At 35.5% G+C, this 10,761-nt stretch overlaps 1 protein-coding gene across 2 annotated transcripts in view; it reads right to left on the reverse strand.

Annotated features, from left to right (window-relative positions):
- Positions 1-8,618, reverse strand: part of LOC103043150 (guanylate cyclase soluble subunit beta-2-like) — a 28,200-nt gene extending 19,582 nt beyond the window's left edge. For both annotated transcript variants that reach the window (XM_049478674.1, XM_007258384.4), the window contains exons 1-12: positions 8,056-8,618; positions 7,693-7,766; positions 6,691-6,785; positions 5,873-6,033; positions 5,175-5,274; positions 4,865-5,088; positions 4,679-4,772; positions 4,164-4,267; positions 3,787-4,003; positions 3,141-3,461; positions 634-782; positions 64-210 (exon numbers count right to left, since the gene is read on the reverse strand). In XM_049478674.1, coding sequence (XP_049334631.1) covers positions 64-210; positions 634-782; positions 3,141-3,461; positions 3,787-4,003; positions 4,164-4,267; positions 4,679-4,772; positions 4,865-5,088; positions 5,175-5,274; positions 5,873-6,033; positions 6,691-6,785; positions 7,693-7,766; positions 8,056-8,058 — 1,689 coding nt within the window. In that variant the 5' untranslated portion in view covers positions 8,059-8,618. The remainder of the gene's footprint in view (positions 1-63; positions 211-633; positions 783-3,140; positions 3,462-3,786; positions 4,004-4,163; positions 4,268-4,678; positions 4,773-4,864; positions 5,089-5,174; positions 5,275-5,872; positions 6,034-6,690; positions 6,786-7,692; positions 7,767-8,055) is intronic.
- Positions 8,619-10,761: the final 2,143 nt, after the last annotated feature.

The raw sequence follows: 10,761 nt of genomic DNA on the forward strand, positions 1-10,761 counted from the left end.
CGCTATAATACACCATTTCACAGTGAACCTCCCTAAACAAACTATGTAGAAATTCCATCTTACCTGAATGGGGCCTCCTGTAATAGGGTTGGTGACCTCTTTAGAAGCTATAATCATCCCTAGGGCAAAGTTAGCCACTCGCTCTCCGTGACTGGAAACTGGGATTGGTACACCCCCTACTACCATGTAGGCATCACCTATAGTTTCAACCTGTAAGATCACTACATCAAATCACTGTATCAAGATAACACAACGCAATATACACAACTAAAACAAATTAGTTTTTAAATAATAAACTATCCAAACATCATAATATATAAAGTATTAAAATATAAATGTTTTAATACTTCAAGATATGTCTTTTATTTCATATAAAATTGTTGAAATGGAAAAAATGCTGGCTTGCTGCAACTTGCTACTGCCTAGTTTGTTATAACATGGTAAATCTATCTATCTATCTATCTATCTAAATCTATACATATCCCTCGAAAACTTTCTTTCTAACATTGCCATGTTAGTACTAACAACTATGTTGTTTCCATTTTTTTACCAATGCATAGACATAATATTATATCACTGTTATTGCCATGCTATTATGTTATTGTAATTTTAACACTGTTGCTATTGCTTTACCTTGTAAACATTGTGCACAGTTGTGAGGCGGTCGAACTTGAGGTACATGGAGTTGAGCATGATGACGATCTGAATCGGCTCACACTGGGAGCAGATGGTGGTGAATGTTACCACATCACTGAATAGGATGGTGCATTCCTTAAACTCACCTAGAGAGCAGAAACAATGTCCAAAAAGTGTCAAAAAAACTGCTAAATATGAAAAACTGTAACTGAGGATCAGTGTTTTCAAGGCATCTAATGCAGTGTGCTTTAATCCTTGTCTTTGTGATTAAACACACCAACTGCAACTCTAAAGGGCTTGTTAATGAGCTGAGTAGTGTTGAGAGAAGGGAAAGCCATACATGGGCAGGACAGTGGGGTTCCAAGAGCAAGATTGAGGAACTCTGAACTACTGGATTATTGTTATATTAGTAAGTCTGTCTTTCCCTTCAGTTCAGCAGTTACTTTAATGTGTCTTAACCCTTTACAACCATTTAATAAGTGCTTATTTAAGCTTCGCACAAAAAAACTGTTGCTGTTGCTGTTAAATTAAATTCACGTCTAGTGAAATTTAAAAATATGAAATAATATTACTATTTATGTATTATTTAACACTTGTTTCAGATAATTAAACATAGGGCTCTGAGTGGTCCAGTGGTCTAAAGTGCTGCCATTATGAGCGGGAGATTGCTGATTCGAATCCTAGTCATGCAGCTTGCCATCGGCTGCCAGAGTTTTTATGGTGGGATGTTGGCTCTCTTTTCCTCATCACTCCAAAGGGTGATGTCGATCAGCACAAGGCATCTGTGAACTCATGTATCAAAACCGAGTCACTGCGCTTTCCTCCGAGTGTGCTGTGATGCTACTCGGCAGTTTGAAAAGAGGTGGTGACTGACTTCACGTGTGTCGAAGGAGGCATGTGCTAGTCTTCACCCTCCTGGTAGTGGGGCATCACTAGTGATAGGGGGAGTACTAATGAGTGGGTTGGGTAATTGGTCTTGTAAATTGAGGGGAAAACGGGATACAAAAATTTAGAAACAAAATTATAAATATAAAAAAGATAATTAATAATTTAATTGTCACATGTGTGTTGCAGCAGTCTACCTAATACAAAAATAAAAACAACAAAAAAAAACAAATTTAATATGAAAGAGAGATTTTTTTTTAGCCTTTGTTTCCTTGTTGTATGTCAGTCTGATTAACTGCAGAGTAAGTAAACTATAGTAAGTAAGGTGATCTTTCAGTGAGTGTTTTTTTTTTAGTTCTGTTCTTCAAAGTTGTGTCCAGGAACCGCAGGCTTCCAACAGCGTGTCAGAGATTCAGAGACTAGCCGTCTGCCTTTATTAAAAATAGATGAGTGTGCGGCAGAGCCTGGGAAACAGCCGGCATCACTGCACTTCATTAAGACTTTCCAGACTGCGTTTGGATCGGATCACTTGACCCAAATGAATGATGATGTAAATTTATCTTTGTAACGATATTAGTTTGTAAAAAGACTTGCTGAGGGAAATTCTGCCTATTTTTCAAAATGTATGCATAAATAAATGGGTAAGATGAGCTCAGAGCTGAATCACTACTGTTCGCAGCAATCGTGATTGAGGACTTCTGAAGAAAAAGAAGAAGAACCATTCAAATCACCATTAGTATTGCACACCTATGATTTTAACCTGTTCATGCAATAAACACACACATATACACACATGAGGGAGTAGTGAAAACATGCTCAGAGCAGTGGACATGCCCTAGCTGCAGCACCCAAAAAGCAATTAGAAGGCCAGCCATGTAACAGTGCCCCACTTCAGCATGGCAGAACTGGGTATCAAACCCACAACCTTGTGATTATTAAACAACCACTTTAAAACTGCTGAGCCACTACTGCATTAAATCCCTCAGTATTCCAGGGCTTACTTATGAAAAGTGACACATGCAGTTGAACATTTTTTCTCCACTGAAAGGAATCCCCTGCAGAAAAATGTGAACCACAGCAGAAAAAGGCAACCCCTGGTAAAAACAAAAAGAGCTGGTATTCCATAGGATATAATCTCGAGCTTGCTATAAAAAGGTAACATCATTCAGCCACAAACACTTCTTTAGTTTGTTTCCTTTCTTTTAAAAAAAGGTTTTAAAAATGTGAAAGTCGCATCTTAAAACTTTATGAATATGAACTTGTTTTCTTTGCATTATTTGAGGTCTGAAAGCTCTGCATCATTTTTTTTATATAAGACATTTCTCATTTTCTGCAAATAAATGCTCTAAATGACAATATTTTGGAATTTGGGAGAAATGTTGTCTGTACTTTATAGAATAAAACAACAATGTTCATTTTACTCAAACATATACCTATAAATAGCAAAATCAGAGAAACTGATTCAGAAACTGAAGTGCTCTCTTAATATTTTTTCAGAGCTGTATGATAAAAAAGATCACATTTGGGCCACTTTTACCTGCTGTGTCAACATGGCCTTTGCCTACCAACCCTGAACACATTCACAACAACCTTTTCCTTTCCACCCATCTGTCATTCACCTGCCTCCACTTTCTTGCCCTCCTTCAGCTGGTTGGCCACGTGTTTGGGCAGCATGGCGTACAGCAGGTTCTCTGTCTTCTGCTTCTCCTGCTCCAGGTGCTGAGAGAGCTGCCGTAGCTCCTCCTTTTTGCGCTCTAGCTGGCTGGACAGCTCCATCTCGGCCAGCCGCTGCTGGTTGAGCAGGATGAGGTGGCGCGTGGCATCGTGCGGGGCGATGTCCGACAAGTACATGCGCCTCTCTTCCAGCTCCTGCAGGCTGCGGAGCAAAGGTGATGCCTGGTAGAGCATGCAGCGGAGAGAGGCCATCCACAACATCTGACCTGAAAAAAGAGAGGTGAAGAAAAAAAATATATATATATTAAAATGTATTGGAACACCTACTGTACCTGTACTGTAAACACCTATGTGAGTTGCTAATGAGATCCCATTCTAAATATATAGGCCTTAGTGTGGAGTCGGTTCCACATTTGCAGCTTTAAATGCAGGTGTGAAACTATTCAGTAGGTCAGTGAGATCTTTGGAACAACTAATTCTTTCACTAGTGTTAGTAAAGACAGATTCAATGATTAAGAGGTGTCCCAATACTTCTGTTCATCTCTGTTCAGTGTCTATTAAAGTTGTGTCAGTTTATTTCTGAGCTCCTACCTCTGAGCTCCAGCATAGGTGTGTCTTTCCAGCTCTCTGGCATCATCTCTCGACGAGTTTGCAGCACAAAATGACTGTTAATAAATTTGCGAATGCTGGCGATGGTGAAGGTGACCTCTGGGTGCAGGATGGTGAAGTATTGGTCCAGCTGAATCCCCATGGTCTGCAGTCCAGGCACAATCTTCTGCACTGCCACCCCTGCCTGCCTCACCCTCAACTAAACAGAGGAATGGTTGGGAAAAAAATGGGATTTGGAGCTTTAGTGCTTCACTATAACTAATTTCTAAAATGCGTCAACACCAAAAGTCACTGCATGTGTGTAACTTATTTACAATACAGTATGAATACAATTTACTATTTAGGTTTTGGTTACTTACTTCTTCATCAAACACAATATGGAAAGGAAAGGCATTGCAGAACGTCTTTAGATCTATGCAGAGCTCGTTAGGGTAAACAGGCTCAAATCCCCTCAAAAGTTTACCTGAGAAGAAAAGATTATATTCGTCTCATTATCCTGATAAATAACAACAAGATGTGTCAATGGACAAACAAACACATTCCAACCTAACTGCTCTGTCTGATGTAAAGCTCGTCTGTTGCTGCAAAGTTTGTTTTTGTGGTCACAGGACACTGCACACAGAACACTGCCAACAGGACACTGAGTGACACGGAGGTGTTTAAAACTCCAGCAGCACTGCTGTGTCTGGTAAACTAATTTCAGCACAACACACACTAACACTGGTGCTTTGAGCACATAGATGAAATGTTCTTAAATAATATTGTTAGGGTATTTGAATTGTGTTGCTTGTTTACATGATATCAACTAATCAAACATCTTTCTCAAATATACACTATTCTTATATTTAGTAAGATACATGAGCACAGAATTGACCTTTTCCCAGCTGCACCAAGCTCCTGACCATCTCCCAATGATTCCTCTGTGTACCACAGATTTGCTTTTTGATCTGTCTTGACCTTTCCACCTCCTAAAAAGACAGTAATAGTAATAGTAAATAGTAAATTATACTAATTTTATAAAATAATTCAATTAAATATTTTTTTAAAAAGCACCTCCTACCTGTTTGTTTATATGTACTTTGTTGTGTCTGCAACCTGAGGGCTTCTGTGTCTGCTGTGAAGGTGATGATGTGCTTTTACTGCATATTTTGTCTGGAAAGTGCTGGGTTATGAGGAAAACAACATGCTCTTTCTTTCCTGTTCTCTCCACCTCCTCCATCTGATTCACAATCTTCATTTCTATACGACTGTTGAAGAAGTCTTTCGCTACGGCTCCAATGATGCCTAAAACCATAAGTAACATGGTAAATAAACTCACTGGCTGGTACCTTGTAAAAGGTAGACTACAACTACAATGCAGTTTTCCTCACCAGGAACAATGTGACAGAGACCCCTGCGGTCAGAGTAATAATGCAAGAGCATAGTCCCATCACTGTTCTTCTCCACACGAAATGATGGAGCATTCATCTCCTGCAACCAGTATTAATAAAATATCTATTAAACAGTGAATTATTGTGAGGTAGCTAATAAATGAAGAAATATTTTACAACTTTGGTGCTAATAAAAAAAAATTATAGACCAAGCTGGTCTAATATGTTTCTTTACATAAACACATTACTGTGCAAATGTGTTAGGCGCCTGTAAAAATTGAAATGAAAATCGATTTTATTTAGTCTGTAAAATGCTAATACTAATATCAACACACAACATAGCAATTGTCCAAAGCTCTTTTAATGGGAGTCAAGCGTTATTTACAGTTATCATTTCAATAACTGGTTTGGTAGATCTGTGCTTAATAATGTTATATCAGGTAACCTAACGATGGAACTGAACACATCCACTGGGGTGCTGAAACCAAAATTGGTTCTCACAATATCTCAAGTACTTTTTTCAAAATGTAACCTGTATCTGTTCTGGGATTTCTATGAATTGTTTTGAATATTATGAATTGTTTTACAATATCACAATAGTCCTGCATTATTAATGAAACAAACACTTTTTGCAACTAAAACAATATAAACAAAGATGACTAAACACTCAATTCTAAATTCACAAGGATGGTACTTACCTTGTAAGAAATGGAGAGATAGCCGTGCAGAGCATCCAGATTTTCTATAAACTCAAAGAGATTCGCTCCCAGCGTGCGCATCATGTGGTCGTAGCCTGATCTTTTACAGAACTCAAAGAAGTATTCCCCAAACAGTTTCAGCACCACACTAGCCTCAACATCTTTAAAAGAGAATAAAAAAAAATGTCTGAAGCAAAGGTTTAAACAGAGATATCAACTAGAATCTGTAAAACAATTTTTAAGACATAGCTTAGAGATTACTCCATGAGAATTGTATTTTGAAACATTTTTGGGCTTCAATAAAGATTTACACAACAAATAAACATAACAATTACATTGTAGATATGCCACATGTCAGGTCGATTATATATACATAGTGTTATGCAAAGGTTTGGGCACCAAAGGTCCAAATTATTAATATTTTTCCTTTACCATTACTAGTCAAGTGAGTAGAAGAAAATCTGTTCTCCAAAATGCATAGCCATTGACTAAGTGAAGGTGCACTGTTCTACTGTGCAGCAACTACTGCAAAAAATATAAACCTCACAGAAGCAAACGCCCTTTCACACAATATGTACAAAAAAATGATGATGAAAAGATCAAGAGCTTTGACGATAAGACAATGACCCTAAACCTAAATCTGAAGGTTTTTCCACAGCCCTGACAGGATATACTCCAAAAGGGGCAGAGCAGCAAGATGACACAAGAATTTCACAGAACCGGAAGCAAACGGCACAAGCACTGAACAAGAGGTTTGCCCAAACCTTTGCTTTAGGACATTTTTCCTTTTTTTGTTCTAACTGTAAAGGATGCCTTACCAAGGAGTCTGCAGGCCTCAGTTACCAGTCGTACGGTAATCTCATCTTTGTACACTTCGTAAGTCATGAAGGTATCCTGAACACATGCGGCATCCCTGTAAAAAAATATGTTTTCTTTGTATATGTTATTTTCTCAAAGTTACAATGAGATACTTGTGTTGCAAAGCTTTGTAAGATATTTGACCAACTGTTCAGCAGAATTTAGTGCAGCAAATAGTGAATAAAATGCTTTTACAAATTTGATACAGCTTGTTTTTTTATGTTTGAGAAAAAATCTTAAGTTATGGATTGGATATAAATTATAGATGTTCATTTTGATTAAGTAATGAAATTAATGAACATTTTTAAGTCCCACAAATGTGAATGTGACATGAGATGGTTCAATTCCTATATATATATATATATATATATATATGAGTGCTTTCACATTCTCAGAAAAATGTCAATATATATCAATAAAAAACATAATTGATTTTTTTTTAATATATTGTTTTTAAATTATGGCTAAGCAATACTGTAAAAAATCCTTAATTTTTTTCCTTTACAAATGTAACCAAACATAACCTCTTAGTATTTCAGTGAAAAAAAAGCATGACTTCTTCTTCTTCAGGTTTCTCAAAGAAGCAAATGTCTATCTGCTGAGATTCCAATAGGCATATTTTTTTATGTAAAGATGTATAATCTCCATTATCCCATTTTAAAATGAAGCTTCAAAATGTTTTAAGGTACCATTATATAAGGCTTTAATTTTACATTTCTAATATTTTTTCATATTAATATTTTTATTCATTAAATTTTAATTTGTGTATGCATTTTGTAAGTCATTTGGGATAATGTTTAAAACTGGACTGGTTAATATTAATATTAGTTTTATTGTACAATAATATTATTATTTCCTGGTTTGCAGTGCATTAGTCAGCGATGCCGTGGCCAGTAGCGCCACCTGCTGGACAGTATGGGTAGCTTCAGAGAGCCACAGAGAAGCGATAGATAGATCTTCACCTGAGTTTATTCCATGTGTCTTCTCCAAATTTATCGATCACCAGCGACTTCAAACATGTGTTAATAAAGCCGTACTGTGGATATATATAAAGAGGGTTCAGGACAACACACAATAATATACTTCAAATCTGCTTTAAAACAGCACTGTCCCTGAAATTAACTTAAAATTCACAAAATGTCTATTTGAACTATATTTAAATGGGTTGGAGCTACTAAAACACGATTAATATAATGCTACGCACTACCAAGACAAAACCAAAGCCAAAATATTTAAATAAATGCTTTATAGACACACATATCTGGGCTAAAGTAAGCCAATTGTACAACAATATTCAGGGTAAATACAAAAAAAAAATATCTTACCATTTCTTTGCCTTAGGCCTCTACCGATAAACTGTTCATTTTTCCTTTGTAGATATTCCGTCCGTAATTAAATATAAAGCCAAAAGTGTTATATCCAGTTTCAGAGGAGAAATGACTGCAGTAAAAACGCAATTCCTTCTTCACACAACGAACACAAGTCCTTCCCTTTAAAGTTAAAGTTTAAATCTGCTAAAATATATATATGTATCATTCCTGAAGGCGTTGAGTTTGGTGTGCTGCAGTGGACAGTGGGACAGCTAGGCTGCTCTCTGCTGCTCCTTTATCTACATGTCGTGAGGAGAGTCTCTCATCTCCATTAACAAAGAAATAATTTCCCTACATGTCGCTCTAAAGCTCAGTTCCACAGAACTGATTACCATTAAACATTTAGACTGCCCATGATCACATTAAACCTATACTACTTTTTATATACTAACCTTTTTCAAGCCAATTTTCAGTTCACCTACTAAATGTGCTATTTCACAAAGTTACGTTTTTCCCATAGCAGGCTAAATGTTGCTGTCTGTTTACAAATTTAAAAAACTAAAACTATGTAATAACTAAAAATCGTACTCATAACCAGCATTGCTCAACGTACAGAATAAAAAAAAATCGGAATTAGTTTTTTCTGATTTTTCTATTTATATATATACATATATATGTTTGAATAAAATTATCATTGTTGTCTTATTCTATAAACTATGAACAACATTTCTCCCAAATTACAAATAAATAATTATATAATAAATAATCATTTAGAGCATTTATGTTCTAAATATAAATATAAAAAAATGGCTAAAATAACAAAAATGATGCAGCGAGATAATGCAAAGAAAATAAGTTCATATTCGTGACGTTGTAAGAGTTCAGAAATCAATACTTGGTGGAATAACCCAGGTTTTTATTCACAGTTTTTCTTTTTCTTTATCTTGGCATGTTCTCCTCCACCAGTCTTGCACACTGCAATTGGATAACTTTATGTTACACCTGGTGCAAATATTGAAGCAGTTCAGCTTGGTTTGATGGCTTGTGATCATCCATCTTCCTCTTAATTATATTCCAAAGGTTTTCAGTTAGGTAAAATCAAAGACATTCATCATGTTAGAAGGTCTCTCTTTTTTTTATTTGAATTAAGTTAAAAAATATTCGAATATTTTTTCTTAACTAGTGTGCAACACATTTAAAAAAAATATTCAATTTTCTTTTAGAATAAGTAGTTCTTTTAGACTAAAGTAGTTCAAATTAGTTGAAATTGCAAAAAATATAAACATCTTGCTAAATTATCATATTTGATACGTAGTGAAGTTTTTAAAAATCTGCAGCATCTATTTGATATTAATTTTATTATTCTTAGATCATATTTAAATACAATAATAACCATTAGGAAATTACAATAACATATAATGTAATAATTAAAATAATTCAGTACATAAATAATAAAACATAATTTGACTTTTGTTGCCCCCTGGTGGATTATCCTTGCACCGCATCCAAGAGAAAAATACATAAAGATTTCTGGATTTGAATTTATTTGAGTTAAATGTAGATTAAACCTTTTTTGGTTTATTCTACATGCTTTAGTTTGATTAATTTGTTATTGCATTAAGCAATACATTCCACGTCTACCAAACCTGAGACAAACTCATAAACACACAAAAAAGGTCCAGGGTTAACAATATAATGCAAAGGAATGGCTTAAACACTGCTTAGATGTTAATTATTAGAGAGTTCAAAGTGCAAGGTGCATATAGTAAGTTAATAGAAAAATTGTTTAGATCAGCAAGAGTCTGTACTGTGTGTTTTTATGGGGGCACTGCTGGTGTGACCAGTTTAACAGCTCTCAAGTAACATTACACTTGAGTCTGTGGGTTCTGTTTGTGTGATCTTGGGCAAAACAGTTCATTGTCTCTAGTGCAGCCAGTCACATATTTCCCTGAAGTTATTATGGCCAATGCCAAGAATCAGTCTGAAAGGTATAACCCTTACACTCCAACATTGGATTGTGGGGGTCTCTGTGCTGATATGTATATGGATTCTCCATATCTTTAAGATGAACTGGAGCGCAGAACTGATCATACTAATAATCCAACATTACCGAACTGCAATGCCATATATGGTTGGTCCCATATAGGCCCCATCATTACAGTGCACCTTAGCTTCACAAGTGTACAACTTGGATGGGGCTCATCACTAAAACATAATAGGCCACTTAAAATATATGAGTTTTTTTATTTATTTTACCTAATTGAAAACCTCTGAAATATAATCAAGTGGAAGATGGATGATCATAAGCCAACAAACAAAGCTGAACTGCTGAAAGTTATTAAAAAGCTGTGTGAAAGACTGGTGGAGGAGAACATGCCAAGATGCATGAAAACTGAGGTTATTTCAGAATAAAACAGCAATGTTCATTTTACTCAAGCATATACCTATAAATTGCAAAATCAGAGAAACTGATTAAGAAACTGAAGTGGTCTATTTATTTTTTTTCCAGAGCTGTATGTGGGGCCAATATGAAACCAATTTAAAAAGAAAACTTTTTTTTATTATTTGCTGTTTATTTTACAGACATTTTGAGAAGAAAACTCATAGTAAACTTAATAGTAATGTTTTTTTTTGTTTGTTTGTTTGTTTGTTTTATTGAATGAATGTGTCAGTGCATGAATATATGAAAATATAGGAGACCATCTCATATCTATTCGCATG

Source organism: Astyanax mexicanus, chromosome 4 (genome assembly GCF_023375975.1).
Source record: "Astyanax mexicanus isolate ESR-SI-001 chromosome 4, AstMex3_surface, whole genome shotgun sequence".
Classification (NCBI taxonomy): domain Eukaryota; kingdom Metazoa; phylum Chordata; class Actinopteri; order Characiformes; family Acestrorhamphidae; genus Astyanax; species Astyanax mexicanus.